Here is a 20,111-nt window from a genome sequence, read left to right as displayed (position 1 = left end):
TTGATAAATGTATGGTTGTGAGAAATGTCAACTTTGGGGGACCTAATCTGAGGGGGGATGGGAACCATCTGTACTGTTTGCAATACTTCTAAAAAAGTAAAGTCGTGGTAAAATGAAAAATTAAAGCCTTTCTCGGTGAACTACAACTCCAGCAGCAGGGGTGATCTGTATCTTGCAACTGGTACATTTCCATTCATAGAACAACAATGTCGGTTCAATATAACAGGGTGCCAGAACTTGGATGCATGTTAAACTCTTGGCTCTGCCATTTATCAACAGTATCACTAAGATATTTCTTAAGCCCCAGTTTTTTCATCTGTAAGGGAAATTTGAGAATTGGGAACTTAATATATGTGAAGAAAGTGAAGGCTCATTCTCACTGACATAACTCCTAAATGATATCATTGTTCGGTGTATGAATGAACAATATAAGGTGATTTTTTTTTATTGTTCTATTTTGGGATTTTGCTGAGATTGATTTTACGATTCAGTTTAAGTTAAAAAATTGCTTGAATTGAAAACTGAGTAAGCATCATATATTTATAATAGATGGAGACCTTGTAAGTGGATGTGTTGATGCAATGGCAAATGTATAGAATATGAAGCAAAACTGTATTTCAACCAATAATAGTGAAGGTTATTAAGGAAAAGAAATAGTTTCTTCCTGGCTTTAATGGGTGCAGTAGCCAGGGCCCACCATTCACATATTGTCTGTGACTGCTTTCTTGTAACAGTGGTATGACAATATTGAACAGCAGTGACAGAGACCTTATGATACACAAAGCCAATCATGTTTCCCATATGGCCCTTCCTGGGACATTTGCTAATAGATTATAAGTATAATGTGTGTCTAGAATTTAGAGTTAAAGACATAGCTCCCTCCAGTGGTAAATCCTCACTTTCCAACTATTGAAACGATGGGTTTCTGTGCTAACAGTGCTCTATGCATCTATGTTTTTTCCCCCAGTTCATGATGCCTCAACTTTTCTGTCTCCTAGTCACAGGATAACAGGAACCACCTTCCTGTAGTTTAGATGTGGCATCTTTTGTTGCCTATCACTAATTAAAAAGAATCAGCTGCACCTCATTCTAAAATAACCTTTGACATTTAGATGAGGTACTATAAAGCCACTTATCACCATGTGACTTTGAACAAGTTATTTAATGTCTTGGAATCTTGGTTTTCTCACCTGAAAAGCAGAGGTGTTATTTACTTCCAGTTCTATGAGGACAGAGTAAGATGATGAAAGGTACATGTACTATTTATATTCCAGAAAGGTGGTTACTATTTGTCTTAGTCAATATTCTATTGCTGTGAAGAGATACCATGACAATGGCAACTCTTATAAAGGAAAACATTTAATTGGGTCTGGTTTACAGTTCAGAGGTTTGGTTCATTGTTATCATGGTGAGAAGCCTGGCAGCATGTGAGCAGACATGCATGGTGCTAGAGAGTAGCTGAGAATTCTACACCTGGATTTACAGGCAACAGAAAGAGAGACATTAGGCCTGACTTGAGCATTTGAAACCCCAAAACTTTCCCCTCAGTGAAACACTTCCTCCAATAAGGCCACACCTACTCCAACAAGGCCACACCTCCTAATCCCTGTCAAGTAGTGCCACTCCCTAATGACCAATCATTCAAATATATGAGCCTATGGAGCCAATTCTACTCAAACTGCCATGTTGTTATTAATGATGTTAGCCAATACAAAATTATGGTTGAGAATTTTGGCAAGACATTCTGTGTGATTTTGAGTTATTTAAGTTCTCTGTGCTTCATTATCTTCTACTATAAAAACAGTGGCAATAATTACCATGGTTTAGGTTTGTAGTAAAGACAAAATGGGAAACTGATTTAGAACAAAGCTTGCCCATGGGACAGTTACTTGATATTAGTTACTGTAGTTGGACTTTCCTCTGGGCCACCAGCTCACAAAAAATGACATGGAGACTTATTAATTATGAAAACTTAGCCTATAGCTTAGGCTTGTCCCACTAGCTCTTGAAACTTAAATTAACCCATTTATATCAGTCTACATTTTGCCTCATGCCCTTTTTAACCTCTCTTCCATCTTGTATCTCCTGTTTCTTCTCCATGTCCTCTGACATCGCTTCTGTGTCTAGATTTATCTCATCATCTTCTCTTTCTGTCTGGAAGTCCCACCTACCCTCTTCCTGCCTAGCTATTGGCCATTCAGCTCTTTATTAAAACCATCAGAAGATGCCTTGGCAAAGACACATCTTCACAGTGTACAAAAAGATTATTCCACAAGAAGTTACTATTATAAGTCGTTGTTCATATTGGTACATGGGCTGTCACAATCTCAGAAACAAGAGTTGTACTTAAAATGTGGTATCAGAAACAATTTTTTAAAATACTCAACTAAATTTTTGTACAAGTGCAAAAGATTGCAGGGATAATGAGCTGGTAAGAAACAGATTCATTCCAGAGTTACAGCTATGAAAGATTTTCAACCACTTCCTTACAAGTTCAAACACCTTTGTGACAAAGTCATCATTGTATGCATAGTTATTTCCTGTAGACTTTATAACATCCCAGAATTTCCTTGTAAATCTACTAAAAGGGTAGGTGATACCAAGGCTAAATACATGTTCCTGGCACAAACACCAGGAAGTCTTATGAAGTGTCTGCTGTAAGAAGAATGGGCCAAAACAAGAACTCAAATAATACTTGTGGTACAATATGTTCTCCACCGAGCACCTGTAAGAACAGCTGAGCCTATGCTTTGGAGTTATACCTTGAGAATTACCTCATAAGAGGCCCGGTTGGGAGGAGCTGGCACAGACTCTCAGGATATTGAGGGCTCAAAATGGAATCCATGGGAAAGAGTGGGATGGGGTTGATTCAGGTCAGAACCAGGAGATTTCAACTTAGCTGGCTGACTTGCCACAACCAGGATAGAACCAGCTGTTCTGCTTGTAACAAGTTTAGCCCTGATTTGGGTCAGGATATCTTGAGTCATCTGAGGTATGCCAGTTATAAAGTGGACCTGTTTGGATAGAGTAGATGGTGCTGAGGTAAGAGACAAACTTTAAAACCTCAGTGGTTTCAACAATAGAGGTTATGTCTCATTAAGGTTCCATGTTCATCTTGGACTGATGGGATCTGGGTTCAGAGTCACCCTTATTCTGGTACCTAACCTGAGGGAGATCCCTTATCTGGTACATCATTGGCTTGTGGTGTAGAGGACAAGAGCTCTGGAGATACTCAGACAGCAATCAAAGACTTGGTCCAGATTCGGTAGTCATCACTCTCAAGGGTTGTTCAACTTCTCAGTCACACTGAGGACCAAACATGAACCAGAGGGACAGGAAGTCCAGTGCACATCTTCTGTCACTACCACATCAGGGTGACTTCACAGCAGTAAACATTTCTAGTCAGAAATCATGCTTGCTGGCCCTCGCATTCTCCTTGAGAAGCCTACTTAGGATAATGCAAGGTTCAAGTTATTGACAAGAGAGTAAAGGAATTGGGATGACTCTAGGGAGAGAGAGTTTGGTGAGAGCTGGATAAGGAATCCGAGTTCCATCTAAGTAGCCTTTCCTAGAGTGTGATCTCCACAGGCAAACTGGAGGGTAAATCAGATACTTCAATGTCAACCATTGAGCTGAGGAAGATACGCCTTTCACATGGCTTTACTTGCGATAGGAGGTCAGGTGGGTGAAGTGATTTATAAGTCAGGCTAAAAGAAAGGAGAATGTAACCTGTGGCTGAAGGAGTCAAGTCCTACCCAAGGAGAAGGCTCAAAAGTCAAATCTGAAAGGCGTGGTCAGGCTGGTGGGGAAAGAACAGGTCATTGAGGCCTGAGCTCGAGGCCTTAATGGAGAGTGAGAGGTGGATTTGTTACCATGCAGAAAGCCACATGACTCTTCGTCCTGGTGCAAGAAGTGTGGCGATTTTAACAAAGTAAGGCAGGTTAGAGAAGCATGTCAGTATATTAGGGGAGAAGGTGTGATCTGCAAGGCCCCAGGTGCTCAGGGCACAATAAACCTGTTGTTTGGTGCCTGCCCGCCTTGGCTTGAGTTACCTCTGGAATAGGGTGGGACTGCATTGGTAAATAAAAGGACTTGTTGCTTGCAGTTTTACAGAGCTGAACAGGGCAGGGCTGGCCTGTTTCAGCCTTCATGATTTCTGCATGAGCTGTTCCTAATAAACATGCTGTTCTGGTGACTGGTTTGTTTGTAGTACCCATCATCTGGACTGCATGCTCAGTAGGCACTGAGCATGGGGCTCTGTGGTTCCTGGTTTGATTTTCATATGTGCGCCTTCTCCTGAAATTGCTGGTCCCATGGTAGGAACCATTCCAGCACTCTTGATATATACACAAGCTCAATCAAAATTGTTGTTTTTGATGTAATGTGAGACATTGTATCTGTAGAAAACAATGTAAAGGTGTGCAACAGGACTGGAAGCTACACTTCTAAGAGGGAAACTGCTATTAATTATACTCAACGTTAAACTTTACCCAGGCTCCTGGCACTCTGTACCTCTACCCACTGAACCTTCATATGAACTGTGAGGCAGCTTTCCTCTCTCCCACTTTGTAACTACAGCACAGAGACTGAGTCCCTGGCCCAGAGCTTTGATTCATTTCTGTATGGAAGTAGAAATAACACAGCCCACGAACAATCAATGAACATCCGAAGGGGACTCCTGGGTATTTACACAGGTTAACAAGGGGAGTGCAGAAGAGGGAGCCGTTAGCAAACTAATGAATCATCCTCCCTCACCCAGATAAGCTAATTGGATTCATGTAGAGAGAAGCAATGTGGTGACCCTGCATCTGTGCAGTCATGGGTCGCCTCTGAAACTCTGAGTGATGTTTTTGTATTTAAAGAGTGGGATTCTGCTCTGTAAGACCTACATCACCTGTGATTCCCACTCAACATGGGCGTGGAAGACAACCGTAAACACAATGAATTGGAACTGGTAAAGACATTCACAAAGGAAGGGTGTCATTTGGAGGTATCATAATTGTGCCCTGTAGTAGACATTAGTAAATAAAACATTTTGTATTACAATATGAATAATGATTATTCAGCAGGAAGACACTTGATTTTAATGAGGGAAAAGTTTCAAATATAGGCTTATAGCAAGACTTGAACAAATCCAAATCAGGTCTGTAGAAACATTTGTGTTCATAGGATAGGTGATTTTAAATGGTTTTCCAGGCATAATGAAAAACATTTTTGGTCACAAAATTAATGGGTGACTTAGCACTAAGTTAAGATCCCTAAATTTATTAGCAGAAGTCTTAGTTTTTATTTAAATGACTTTAGGGTTACACATTTAATAGAATTTTCAAATATCCAGAAGTCTGGCAAAAACAGGATTTTTGAAAAATGCACTCTTGAGTTCTCCCTTTAGAGGTCACAGAAGGAAAAAAACTTTGTATATTCAAGACTCCCTGCTCATGCTGTCAGTAACAGTTAAGATTGTCTAGGAGACACTGCCCAGCACAAAGGCTCCTCTGTAATCCAGCAGAGATCCCATCTTAAGTGATTACATTACACAGCTCCGCCCAGTCATTAGTTTCTTGTTTAGTGATAATGTCCTTCATTTTAAATTCTTTGATGGTAATGATTTGTAAGTATGTCCCGAATTCAAAAATTATGTGTATTGCAGGCCTGGATATTTCAGGACCAGTATACAACTGGTGTCTCATTTGACACTGTGCAGGGGATAGTCTGCAGTAACTGAGCACTAGCAAAACCTTTCCAAAGGAAGTAACATGATCATTCAGGTGTGTGTGTGTGTGTTTACCATATGTTTACCATAAAAAACTAAAAGAGAGTCACTAGGCACAAGGTAAATTTTTTTATAAAACTCAGTGACCCAGACACTTAAAAATTTTGACAATTTTTTAAAATTAACATATATTAATGTGTACCATAGTTTGACTGAAAAGTCAGAGATCCTAGAGGTGTTTTGTCTGCTAGCTTTTGTTCTGTAGAAGGATGTCTTGGTTTGCATTGGTAAATCTAATGAGTATCCATTAAATGTCAGGGCCTGTTCAGATGTAGGGAATTCAGACCACAAGAGAGCCTGTCCCCTCCCAGGACTCACAGGCCATTAACCAATGCAGGGAGAAGCAAAGCAGAAGGACCTGGTGATGCTGGACTAGAGAGAAAGAGCATCTCAGTTTATCATTCAAGCCCCCACGGCTCACTTCCCACCTCCTCTAGCTGTGAATTCCCAGGAACATCTAAATGACATTTTTCCATCTGCCCTTGAGATTACAATTCCTCTTTTTAACTGGTAACAACACCACTGTGTTCTAAGCATAAAGGCTAACTACCTGGTCTGGATCTCAGTGAAGGTAGGTGTCCCTTCTAGATGCCTTATGTGGACCCCAGCTGATCAGCACTGGGTTATGACACTATTCTCCCATCTTCATTTTTGCTTCCCCACCCTCCTCCAGCCTTAGTTCTCTTTGGCTCTTTTAAATGTCACATTTATATTCTTCACATACGGTGAGTATTTACAGTCCAAGTTAAAGACCTGTAGTATGTTCTTTGGGAAAATGATTTGCTCAGCAACGCTGGCTTTGACTTGGAAGAAAATCATTCAGAAGGCTACAAAACAAAACTCTCAGGAACCACTCTGGCTACAGGATAGTTCTTATTTATAAAAGCTAAATGTAGGTATTCAGTAAATTTAGCCTTCTATCAACTCAGGAATAATTACTTTTTTTGTTATTTATCTATACATGGTTATAAATAAAGATTTATGAACATTTATATTTTCCCAATACATTGTCTCAGAATAGGAACCACAGTGATGTCCTTGGGGATTGGCCTAGCTAGGAGGCACAAAATAATCACGTAGAAACACTATTAACAGAATGCCTATTACTTTGCACGGTAATACCTAAGGGGCTTTAAACATAGCACAACAGGCCTGGCTGAACCCTCACTCACATGAGTATAGTAGAAAGATCTGCTGACAAGGGGCACCCCCTTTCAGACTAACTAACTTGCGGGCCCACGCACCCTCTTCTGCTAAGCTGTTCCTTGATTTTGAGATGCTGAAGGTATTCGGGTATGTTGTATTCCTTGGCTTAGTATATTTTCCTTTTCCTACAAAGCAGTGAGAACCCAAGGCCATATCTAAGCATTTAGGGTGTTCATCAAAGCAGAAGCATTGTAGCCGCAGGGTAAGCTGTGGGGAAGAGTTATTTTCAGATGGCCCAATGGGGTGCCACCCAAGGCTTTGTCCCTGGACAGACATGAGATTGGATCCTGTCCCCACACCACCTAAGTGCCCTCAGCAGCTGTTTTTTGTCTGAACATCATTTCCTCAGCTGGACTATGAGATTAATGCCACGAACCTCAAGATGTGGTAGTAAGGACTGAGGAGAATAAACAGGCAAGACTGCATTCTTTTCTTTCTGCCTTCCCTAACCACAGGCAGCCATTACACTCAGCAGTGCTTTGTGTGGGCTGGCTTAGGCATGCCCAGTGCCTTAGTCAGAGCTCAGCAGCTTTGCCAGCTAGAGCATGTTTAATTTGGGCCCTAACATCTTGTGCCTAGATGATGCTCTCTCCTATTCCTCTTCTGGGGTGCCCACTAGTCCCTTCCTTATTCAGAGTTTTGGTTGGCTAGGATTTACCTATGAATGGCTTCCTGTGTGGCTATGAATATACTCACACCCTCCTTCATCCTGGGTCACACCCATAATATCTGTGCCCTTTATATACTAAGGACTACCACTGCAGAGCTGGCCTTCTCAACTCAACTGCATTGTCAGCATAGTGTCCAAGTCCTGCAAGAAGAGATGGTCCAGGCAATCAAGCTCTGTGTTGTGTATGGCTATCTCATTCAACTCTCATACTCCTGTCTTAATTTGCTTTCTATTGCTGTGATAAAAACCATGATGGCCACAAGCAACTTGGGGAGAAAAGGGTTTGTTTGGCATATATATTCTGACCACAGTCCATCATGAAGGGAAGACATGGCAGAAACTTCAGGCAGGAACTGAAGCACAGACCTTGGGGGAACACTGCTTAGCCAAGCCTCAGTCTCCCTCCATGACCTGTCTAATCCTGGGGTTTCCAAATTGCAGCTGAAGTTATACTTTCACCAATGACCTCTCCTGACCTCTTATGGTACCAAGTTGCATCCCATAACTCCTCCATGCCTTCAAAACCAGTACCACATGGGCGACTCTTAGACATTACACAATTGGGCTGCCAGCATGGGTGGGGTACAGCCTTGGCCTCCTCTGGACCACAGCCCCTGTGTGCTGACTCTGAGAAAATACTCCCAGATTTCATTTCAATGATGCTGCTCTCTTCTTGTTCACAGTGAATTTCTCAGTTCCAGCCAACCAGCATCTATTGCCCCAGTAAAGCAAAGGTTTCACTTAATTAGTTCTAGTTAGTTCTAGTCTCGTGTTAATCACAGGGGACTCTTCAGCCCCAGCTGACCAGAACCACAGATTCTTAATTCAAGAAAAAAAATCACACAAATGGTCCTGAGAATCTTTGCTCTTCTCTGAAACTTCACAAGCCAGGCCTCCATTGCTCTCAGTATCCTTATCTTCCAAGCTCCCATGGGATAGAACATTAAGTTCTGAGCACTCAGTGGCTGTTCCAGCCCAAAGCTCCAAACACTTGCACAATTTTCCCTTATACTCCACCCATTTCTGGGGTCAGTATCTGTTTTAGCTTTTTTTTTTTTTCTATTGCCATGATAAACTCCATGGCCATAAGCAACTTTGGGAGGAAAGGGTTTATTTGGCTTACAAATTCTGATCACAGTCCATCATAAAGGGAAGTCAGGGCAAGAAGTTGAACCAGGAACCTGAAAGTAGGAAATAAAGCAGAGACCATGGAGGAACACTGCTTACTGGCTTGCTCCTCATGGCTTGCCCAGTCTGCTTTCTTACACACCCGAGGATCACCTGCCCAGGAGTGGCGCAGTCTACTATTAGCTGTGTCCTCCTACATTAGTTATTAATACCCCCAAAGACTTGCCCTGACAGGCCCATCTGATAGACGCATTTCTCCAACTAAGATTTCCTCTTCCCAGGTATGTCTAGGTCTGCTTCATGTTGTCCAAGACCAATCAGTCCTACTCCATTAAAGGAATGAGGTAAGCACAATTAAAATGGACACTTACAAGGGTTAAGAAATGTTTCCAAGTCACGTAGTTTGTAAGAAAGAAAGAAATCCAGGACGCGGATCCCAAAGCACCCCCGGCAATCTGATGCTTTTCATGCCAATTGTAACCCCCTTCTCCTGCCTCATTTTCTGACTGCAGTATTTCAGTACTAACGTGATGTTCGATGATTCATATTCCCGCCTATATCTCAATAGACAGGGAATTCTCTGAGAGCAGAGACCATGTTCTATCTATCTTGTACTCCTGTTTTTAGCACAATGCCTGAAACCCAACAAGCACTCCAAAGAATGACTCAAGGCAGCACTGAACTGCTCTCCAGCTGCCGTTGTGTGCCCTTCACCCAACCCCCCAGAGCCACGGCAACTCTAGAATTGGCATTAGGTAAATTATGGGTTTGGAATCACAGGTGAGTTTTGTGGTTGAAGTGTGGGTGTCAAATATCCCCATGTCCGTAAACACTCAGTCCCCGTATGGTGGCACTGTTTTGTGAGGCTGTGGAACCAGGTGGGATCTGGCTAGAAACTTTTCTTAGTCGTTGTCTTCATGTTAGACAGTATTGAATAATAGAGCCCATGGAAATGGAATGTGCCTCATTTGAGATTTGTCTGGTTTCCTAACTATTAAATTTGGACTGTGTGTTCCCAGCAAGAGCGATGCTATTCCTTTGTCAGACTACTGCATCTGGAAGCACATGGTGCACATTTGGCCATCTGAAGTCAGCAGAGGTGGTGTGTGGTGCTCTGTTTGTTTGTATGCTTGACATTCTTTTTTTTTCCTTCTTGCAATCAATCATCTGTAAAGTAGCATTTTTAAGTACATTTATACATCCTGTTCCTCATCAAATTTTCCTCCAGGATCTGTGAACGATTCCTGTCCATCCCTATCTTTAATATGATGATTGCAAAATGATGATTCTGCAGTTAAATGTGGTATCTGACCCTAAAGTGTACAAGGAGTGGACATAATATAGTGCACAGAATAAGCATTGAGTTATTCTACTTAAAGCAGGGTAAATCTGGTTTAATAGCTGACATGGAAAGAATTAACAAATCTCCACTGGGCGAATGATTCTCCAAGGTCTGGTCTCAGATCTCATAATCCTTTATGAAGATTCTGCTACCAGGGAAGCACCTTAGAAACTGCCAAGTAAGTAACTTGAGTGTCTGGACACAGACATGAACAACTCCAGTTATGCTTGTGCGTGTCAAAGTTTTTATTAGAAGGTAAGACAGCCATGCCAAAATGACACCTACAAGGCATGGACTATAAAATGAATACACAGAAACTCCTGACAAACAACACAGGGTCTTTATGGGTTGGTACCCACAAATGCTGTTCAGTTTCCATTCATGATTGCCGAATACTCCCTCTGGTGCTCCACCATCTTCAGAAATACTTGATATTTCTTGTCATAATATCTGGAGGATCCAAAAAGAAACATATTAAACATTCTCAAAATGAAACTATCATATGGCTTCCCCATATGATAGTTATTTAGAAAGATGGATGGAAATGTTATCTGTCATGGTCAGGCTGAAACCTTCCAAGTTTTGAGTGTGTACAGCACTCTGAGCAGTGGGTTAGTATGCTTCATATCTATAATGTGTAAATGACATGAAGTTCCACTAGCTACATGTTTGAGATGTAGGCATTTCATCAGCAACACATATCTGCAGTGGTTTGGTTAAAGAGCAGCAGAGCTGGGATGATACTTAGAAAGGGCTGATTTCTGAGCCTCCACTGCTCATACTGAAAGGCTTAGGCTCAGCACAGCTCCCTTCTGATCCCAAGCTTAAATCAATATTTCTCGTGGAACTAGCCACAGGTGAAAAACCACAACCTGGTCAGATGCAAGAATGAGCATTTGAATCCCTCTTACAATTTCCACATGTCAGTGTCTTTGGCAGACAGTCTTATCCAGGAATAAAACTCCTGGAAATGTGACCATTGTCTTCCTGTACCTGGCCCTCCCTCAGGTGTCTGGTAGTGGCCTTGCTAACCTGCTGTTTCCACCTGACTCTTCAGGTGAGACGTGTTAGAACTACTGTTGGCCATGAATCAGACCTGAGTTGCTAAGGCATCACCATCTTGAAAGGATAAAAAAGGTATGGACACATCATACCTAAAGTCTCAAAACTGTGCCCTTCCTCTCTTTCCTAGGGGGTGCTGACATGGGGTGGATGAATCCACTTAGACTCTGGGGTGCTCTGAAGAAGACTCCTTATAAAGGATGTTTACGATTGTAAACTAGGGTGGAGGAGGGCGTACACAGAAATTTGTACTTGTTCTACATTTCTCCCTTAGGCATTCTGGTAATATAGAAGCTGTGGTGGGGCCAAACCCACAGCTAAGAAGGGGATTTGAGGCTAGGATTTGAATCCCAGCACAGCCCATGCCTACCTGTGTAACCTTGAACATGGTACACAGCCCATTTGTGCATAAATTTCCTCATCTTCATGTATATTTACAGGATATAGTGCAGAAATATTTTGAGGATTGAGCAATATAAAAAGTATAAGAACAATGTCTTACTCACACTAGATGATGTACTAATTACTGTTTTGAAATAATTCATATTCTAATATGAATTTACCCAATCTAGGATTGTGAGATACTGCTAAGTCCCACTCTAGAGCATTCCACTGTCAATTATAGAATGTTTTTTAGAAACAGTTTTCTGCTTTTAATGATATGCTATGACAATGTAAGGCTCAATCCCACTCTTCTGTGGGATGAGATAGTTTTCTAACTTTGGAATCTTAAATTTCTTAGAGATGAGCTTTGGCCAGCAGCCCTTCCCACAAACTTGAAGGTTTTTAAGGGTAACAACTTTACTGAAACTCATTTCACTGGCTTCACTTATTCTTTGCCATTTGTCTTTTTGAAATTGTCTTCGTCACTTAACATAAACCCTAAGACTCACCCTTTTAAGGCTGAATAATTTGGAGTCATTCTAAAAATTTGCTTATTGAACTTCAGTTATTTAATTAGACATCAAGTTCACACACAGCCTGCCTGCTGAATTATCTCCTAAATTCTCCTCCTCTTGAGCAATTGCTTTTGTGTGGCTCAGGACCAAGAAAGCATCCCATAAAGTTAATGAGATTTGAAGTCAAAAGACAGGAAGAGGAAATGGACGCTGGCTTTCTGGTTGCAATCTTTATGCTGCCTGCAGATGGCGGTACAGCACTGCGCGGCCGCTTCACCGAAACCCTGCCCGCTGCCGTCAAGATGCCAGAGTCTTTTCAATACAAACACATGGTTTTTACTGAAAGAACTTAAAAACACTTCCCTGAAAAGTCTTGAGAGGGTCACGAAAGAGAGGGAGAGGAACAATCTGTTTCTAATTTCAAACAAACAAGGGCTATTCGAAGCGCCCTCAGGCGGACACTCCCCAGCTTCCCCAGTCACTGGGAGGGGAGTCTCTGGGTTCAGAGGTTGAATTCTCCACACCAACCCTGCTCCTTTGAGCTAGGCAGTCAAAGAGGGGCTTACATTGCAGAGGCTTTAGCAGCCTGACTCTGTTCTGATACAGGAGAAAATGAAACTGGATTGCTCTTTTGGTGGGCATTTCAAACTCTCAATTACGGATCTTTGTTCTTCAGCTCAGTGACATGGTAAGATTTCCCTTTAGGTCTTAACCTCAAGTGCTTTACTCCATCCATTTCCTGTCCCTTCATCTTCAGACTCATTACAAGTGACTTCATTGTGATCCTGATTGTTAACGCGGGCTGCTCCAAAAGTCTTCGATGTAGCCTCCTGACTTAGTTTTCTAGAACTGGTCCTGTATGAGTGAACTTTTCAAAATCGTCCCTTGTGCAGGTCTCATCATTGTTTAAAATTCAGTTCTGACCCCAAGAAGGTCTTCGAGGGGCTTTATGAGATGGCTTCCTCCTGCCTCACTTCCTCATCACTTCTTTGTGTTTTGAAATTCTAGTTGTGTATAGTGATCTCGGTATAAAAGCTGGTCCTCTGCATGTGTTATTTCTTCTACCAAGGCTGTGTTTTTCTGCCTTGGCCTGTCTGGAAATTTCTTTTAAAGGTTTAAAGTCAGTTGAAACTCAATCTTCTCTCAAAAGCTTTCTTTTATCCCTGTTGGGTCTCTGCTCTTTCCTCTTTGGGTTATAATATCCCGTGCTGGTTTCTCTATGGAAGGATTTATTCATGTGATTTCAAATCATCTCTGTGAACAAATCAGGTAGTGTCTCATTGTTCTCTGCAGCCTGCCGAGAGCTCAGCAAACGCTTTGAATATAGCAGGGATTCAATAAATAGATAAATAAATATTTTGTTGACCTGTATTTAAACACAGAACAGTTCTAGCCTTCAATGCTAAGCAATACAAAGGGTAGGAGAATGCCACCTGGTCCTTTGGTGGGAATATAAAAGATCCCCATACTTGATTGGTCTGAGAGTTTATTGGAAGCTGCATGGGACACAACTGTGGACAGTCCAGCTCTGGATCTTGGTAAACCAAAGTTCTCTCCTTGGGAGGACTGTCTTTCAACCTCTAAGGGAAAAGAGTGCAAGGGTTGACCCCTCCCAGATCCAGGGTCCATCTCAGCCCAACAGCTGCACCTCTTTTCACGCTCTCATCCTCTAGCAGCTTTAGACAGAAATACAAACTTACTTTTTATCCTCCTGTCTCGGGAACACAATTTTCCCCACTTGGCTCATTCTTGCCATTGCCTCCTGGTAAATGGAAACAACAAAGAATGTTGAGTTAAGAAAAAGAAAGTCATGCACTTTGCAGGTAAATGGATGGAACTAAAACACAACATACTGAGTGGGGTAACCATGACCCAGAAAGACAAATGTCCCATGTTCTCTCTCACTGGAGATTCCTAGCTCCAAATCTTTAAATGTAAGTACACAGCCTGTAATAACTACAGAAACCAGGAAAGTAAAACAGAAACAGGGTTGCAAAGTCTTCTTGATGTGTGATGTACAGGAGCCTCTATGTATCTTAAGCGCATATCCCCAACCATCATTGCCAACATACTGAGTAATTCCCCGGCATACTTAATTGCCTTCTAGCATGCTCTAATCAAAAGGTATGCTACACCAGAGCAGGGGCTTTGCCTGTAACCTGCTGAATCCTAGCACCTAAAATATTCATACAGCACAGAGAACCACTTTTCCAGAAGGACAACAAAAAAATAGGTGATACGGACCTTTTCTCAAGATTTGCTAGGATCGAAAGACAGTATGACAAGTGCTTTGCTAGGCTTGTTTCAATGACCATTCAAAGGTTAGGAAACCAGACACAGCTTTCTCCTTTTGCTAACTCATGATTTTCACTCCAGCTAAGTAGCTCTTATGATTCTTCCCCAAGGACAACGTGGCTGTTCTAAACCAGTGCTCTGCTCTTCCAGCCCTGGATGAGCAGGCATGTTGGTGAGATAAGATGTGCTGTCCTAGCAAGCACACTGATGGCAGAGAGAAATGGTAGCATTAACAAGGGGGAAGATCTTAAAATGGCTGGTAAGTTATTGACCAGGAAGTTAGAGAGAACCCAAAGGGCGGCTGTTTGCAGGCATTCTGTGAAGGGCAGGCAAGCAAACGCATTTTCCTGATGTGCTGCTCTGCTCTAGGATGTCTTAAGAGCCCTGCACATCTCTGATTATGTCAGGACATTTTCCTTCATAGACTGAATTTTGATTTCCAAGATGGTTTTAGCAATCCCGTCATCCGCTTTCCTATTCATTCTGGTTCTGCTTTGCCTTTCCCTCTGCTGTGCCCCTGTTACCTCCCCCACGCTGGGAAATGCTCCCAGAGTGTGCCCCTCCTGGCCTGGTTGGCTGTGCTTCTTCAGGGGCCTGAGACAACATTCCAGGATTGCCTTCACGGGTGGGATCCAAGAAGCTTATCGAAGGTACTTATGTTATTTTCTTTCCCATAGTAACAGATGTTCAGCCAACAGCAGACACCAGGGAATTCTCTCTCCTTTTCTTCACACTGCCTCTGCTTGTTTTCAAAATAAGTTCCTGAGAAACAAGTATTCACAATGGAGATTTCAAGGATTTAAAAAGGGGGTATTTTGTTTCTGAGAAAGGGCCTACTGAAAACTTAAAACTTAGGTCAGGTCTGCAGCCTACTGAGGATCTTGTTGACTCATCCCAGCTGCCTGCGTGCCACCTAGACTGAGTTATTTGCTGCACAGCAACTCATTCTTCCGTTTACCCAGTACTTATGACATGGTGCCATACTTTTTTGCTAACAGATCACTCTCCCAACTAGTCTGTGAGTTCCTTCAGGAAGGAATTGTTAAAATTATTTTCACTGCCAAACTCAGCATCTGGCATATCACATGCACGCAGGAATGCCGACAGAGTGAATGAACTTAAGGATATGTGGGACAAACTGTTAAAGTAGAAGTTTCTGCTGAGATCTAAGATGGCAGATATATGATACCAGAGTGAGCTGGAAATAACCCACGTTGGGGAGTCGGTGCAAAGGGTGGCTGAGAACCCATCAGTCGTCTCTGCGCCTTTCACCCACATGGAAGGTCAAACAGTGATGGGCTTCTACGAGAAGGCTAGTTTACTGTGAGCAGGACTCCTTCCAGAGTGAGTTACGAGGGAGGCCTCCCCTCACAAGTCAAGCCAACAGGGCGTCACTAGGTGCCTGGCACTGAGCCTATGGCACGTAGTAGAGTATAAGTGACTCATGTTGGGAAGGGTCAAGCAGGCTGGTGTCAGATTCTGTGTAGGGAAGAGAGGGGCGCTCATGTTGTTCAGGCTCTCAAAGGCATGGTCATTTCTAACAGACTTTATGAGAAGCTGCCATGGGTTGGCTTAGTTTCTGTTCAGTGTGGCCAGCTAAGGACACAAGAATGAACTGTCAGATTTCTAAGGAATTAAGAGTTGGCATTCTGCTAGGACACAGAATTAACACCTCACACTGTAGGTGAAGTTTTCCAAGACAGAGGGTCTCCAGAAACATCAACAACAGTGCCTTATGGGTCTCCAGAAACATCTACAGCAGAGTCTTATGGGTTTCCAGAAACATCTACAGCAGAGTCTTATGGGTTTCCACAAACATCCACAACAGTGCCTTATGGGTCTCCAGAAACATCCACAACCATACCGTATGGGTCTCCAGAAACAAACAGAACCTTATGGGTCTCCAGAAACATCCACAATCATACCATATGGGTCTCCAGAAACATCTACAACAGAACCTTATGGGTCTCTAGAAAAGTCTACAATAGTGTCTTATAAGACCAAGAACTAGCCACTCACAGCTAAGGAGCCTGCTTCTTATTTATAACAGTGCTATCTGTGCCCCTCCAACTACCTCACCAGAACAGGAGAAATAATGGAAAAGGAGTGATTGAAGAACCCTGTTATGTGTGGCTCACCCCAGCTGCAGAAACTGGGAAATGGCTCACAGCTACTGTTACACATTCCTTGATATGAGTTCCTGAAATTTGGCTGGGTAACCCAACCTCAAGGTTCATAAAACTTGTATGACCGTGTCACTTTGTGCTGAGGTAACTATCATAATTCTTAACCAGGAAAATTAGCTCCCTTCCACAATGGGAAGGGGAATTGGAAGTGAAAACTAAAACTGGTCTCAAGAAGTTTGTGAATGGAAGGAATGGAATGGAATGCACCTGTAGCCCCCCCCCCACACCGCTTGAGGCAGCGGGGGGGTGGGGGGGGGTGGGGGGGGGTGGGGGGGTAGGGTGGGGTAAAGGACTGCAGATTGCTCATGCCCAGGAATCTGAGGCTAACCCAACATGGGGAGAACCCGTCTCAGAGAAAAAAAATGGAAGAAGGAAGGGAGGGAGAGAGGGAAGGAAGGAGGGAAGAGGAAGAATTGTGTGAAGTGTTCTATACAAGCTTTTATTACATATAACTTGCTAAATACAAATTATATATGCAAACTTTATAAAGGTCAGATGAAAATACATTAAACTATTACCAAGTTCAAGAGAATGGGTCATTATTTTCCTCTAGTCAGATTTTTTTTTTTCCACAGTGCCCTATATTGGTTTGACTGTTGTAGGCAAATCACAATGTTCTGCATTACTTTGTTTTGCGTTATGGTGACACACAGGTAGTCAAAATGGCTCAGGCTCACCTTCGTCTCCTGGAAGGCTGGCTGCATTATGGGTACCAGACACAGTGCGGAGACTGCGCAGAGCAGCATGCTGTCATCAGAAACAGCACTGCCGAGCATCCCCATTTCTCCAGATAATTACCACAAAAGTGAAACCGCATGAATCTTCTGCCTGTGGTAAATCTGGGAATCACTACAGTACAACAATATGAATTCATTATGGAAATGCTGACACGTGCTAAATATAGTCACCCCCACAATATATTTCTGTTCACAGGGACTTATTTGAAGTTGGGCTCTAAATTCATACTTTCTGTCAGCATGGATGGGCCGGACAATCTCAGCTTGCAGCACGCTACCCTCTTTGTTTGAGAGTCTAGACAGCACAATGAATAGAGCGGCTTTTCTTGTGACTTTTTGCCCACACAATGAATGCTTTTTAAAAACAAAATATTTCATAAAATAGCATTTTAATCACTTCTTTTCTCTATCTCTCTAAGGCAGAGCTATAAATAAACCATGAAAGTTCACATTTGATTGTCACTTCTGAAAGCAAGTGCAGGGCTTCTGTAGGGAAAAAAATGGGGTCCCTGTGGCCAGCCATGAAAGGCCTCATTCATGGACTTGACCCTTCCCTGGTGTGTCAAGGCTGAGATACCAGTCAGCACTCTGCTCCTGCTCCTGCTTCTCTGGAGGCAGTCCTGGCAGTAGCCAGGCCTCTGGGTGGGCAGAGGAAACACTTGCTTGTCATGTGCCCTGGGTTAACTGTAGAGCACTGTTGGGTGGGATGTTGGAAGTGAGGCCACAGGAAAGGAGTTACTCAGCACAGGAGTGGCATATACTGATGTTCACAATCTGGGCATCAGGAGAGTTCTACTTCCTCTGCTTTTGAGAATCGTGGCTTTACAACTTGGAAAAGATGGCCAGGTAGTCTAGATCTCAGCACAAAGCAGCAGACAAAGCCTAGAACTGCCTAAAATTACATTACAGAGCAAAGAATAAATCAAGACCTGGTGTTGGTGGGAACTAGCCTCCAGGAGGCAGGAGGAACAGAACTGGGGCTAAGACTGAACACAATCCCAGCACCCATCACTGCTTGGTTAATGTCTGTGAATGAAAAGTTGAACTGACTCCCACAAGTTGTCCTCAGACTTCCACATGGTCACCAAGACACACACAGACACACACATACACACACACACACAGACACACACACACACACACACACACCTGAAGTAGTCCTGACATGAGTTTAAAAAATTAGTAGCTTATAAATTATTCCGTCCATCAGAAAACTAAATCACACTAGCCCTGGAGCACAGGTTACAACTCCTCAGTCAAGGAAAGAAAGCCCCATTTCCTCAAAGAAACGCAGTACAGGGACATCTGCAGGGGTCTGCGAGGCAGGAAGCCCAGACTGGGGAAGGGGAGAAACACAGTCACTTCAGGGGTCTCTCGTGTCTGAAGTATGAAGTGATAAAGGCCCTACACAGGGATGTAACAAACTTGTGTGCAGTCTTGGCTCTTAGCAAAGTGCTTGGTCTTTACCAGTTAGAAAAGCCTAAGTAAAGGAACAAAACTTTGTTCATTCCTACACCTTAGGGAGACTGTGAGAATCAAATGATGGATTATATGTGAATATGATTTTGCAATAAATTTTAGGATTTAAATAAAACTGTAGAAAAAAAAAGAAAAGTTGATGCCTATCACAACAGACATTGTAAGGTCATCAAAGCTAGTGTTTGCTGAGAGACACATCTACACTCAGAAAGGACTGGGTGGTCCAGTAGGATTCTGGAGGAAAATACTGCCCGTGCCATCTGCATGATTTTTACTCTAAACAAATTAAGGTTTTCCTGTATTTAATACATAGACTGTATTAGGTGCACCAGCTCAGAAACAGGTCAGGCCAAGAGTCCCTTAGGCTACATGCAAGTTTCCTCTAGCACCAAGATAGCCACATGGTGCTTGCCTGGATGTTCACTACATTCAGAATTTGCTAAATGCTGCCATTTAAATGTCTCATGTTACTAGATTTACAGCTAGGACCTAACTGTGATTTACACTAATCTTTAAAAAAAAAATGGGCAAATGTCTGAAAAAGATTCAGTCAATGGAAAGTAGGAAATGTTAATAGCTCAGATGCAAGCAAAAAGGAAAATGGTAATATATTTATTATGTATTATCTCTTTACATTATACAGTTAAAAATAATGAATACCTAGTCTGATAAAGTAAGACCTCAGGGAAAAATCAAAATTATCAAGAAAATTGTTTCATATATGCATACTGGCACATATAATATCTTTAGACGTTATCAAAAATAAGAGGGCTGAGAGATGGCCCAGTGACCAAAGTGCTTGCCATGCGACCAAGAGAACCAGAGTTCAGATTCCTAACATCTATGTATCTGCCAGGTGAATATGGCAGCCAGTCTATAAACCAGTGCATGGGAGACAGTCATGGGGATCCCTAGAGCAAGTGGGCAATCTCTGGTTCAATGAATATGATGAAGAGGGATCAAGGAAGACTCCTGATGTCAACCTTGGGCTTCCAAACACACATTCATGTATATACATGTGCAGTCCCACACATTCAAACATGAAAACATATGCATGCACACCACATTTACATACACACATCTTAAATATTTATAAAAATTTTATCTGTGTGTGGTAGAACACACTTGTTATCCCAGCACTCAGGAGATTGAGGCAAGAGAATCAAAATGCCAAGTCCAGCCTAGGCTGTACAGGGAGCTTTGGTCCCAACAAGCAAAAAAAATTCATAAAAAATGTTTAAAAATGATTAAAAATACACCAGCCATAGAAAGCAGACCTTTAGACATAGCATAGGCACACATATTTCAAAATATTTTTATTTCAGCTATACCTT

General features: G+C 42.4%; 1 protein-coding gene across 9 annotated transcripts in view; it reads right to left on the bottom strand.

Annotated features, from left to right (window-relative positions):
* Positions 1-10,340: 10,340 nt before the first annotated feature.
* The window catches only part of Fggy (FGGY carbohydrate kinase domain containing), a 404,303-nt gene continuing 394,532 nt past the window's right edge, over positions 10,341-20,111 (bottom strand). For all 9 annotated transcript variants that reach the window (XM_076564517.1, XM_076564520.1, XM_015992861.3 and 6 more), the window contains 2 exons: positions 13,781-13,842; positions 10,341-10,569 (listed from right to left, as the gene is read on the bottom strand). In XM_076564517.1, the coding sequence (XP_076420632.1) occupies positions 10,488-10,569; positions 13,781-13,842 (144 nt within the window). In that variant the 3' untranslated portion in view covers positions 10,341-10,487. The remainder of the gene's footprint in view (positions 10,570-13,780; positions 13,843-20,111) is intronic.

The sequence above is a fragment of the Peromyscus maniculatus genome, chromosome 2 (genome assembly GCF_049852395.1).
Source record: "Peromyscus maniculatus bairdii isolate BWxNUB_F1_BW_parent chromosome 2, HU_Pman_BW_mat_3.1, whole genome shotgun sequence".
Classification (NCBI taxonomy): domain Eukaryota; kingdom Metazoa; phylum Chordata; class Mammalia; order Rodentia; family Cricetidae; genus Peromyscus; species Peromyscus maniculatus.
The sequence above is the reverse complement of the archived record's forward strand: the minus strand, read 5'-3'. Positions and strand labels throughout refer to the sequence as shown.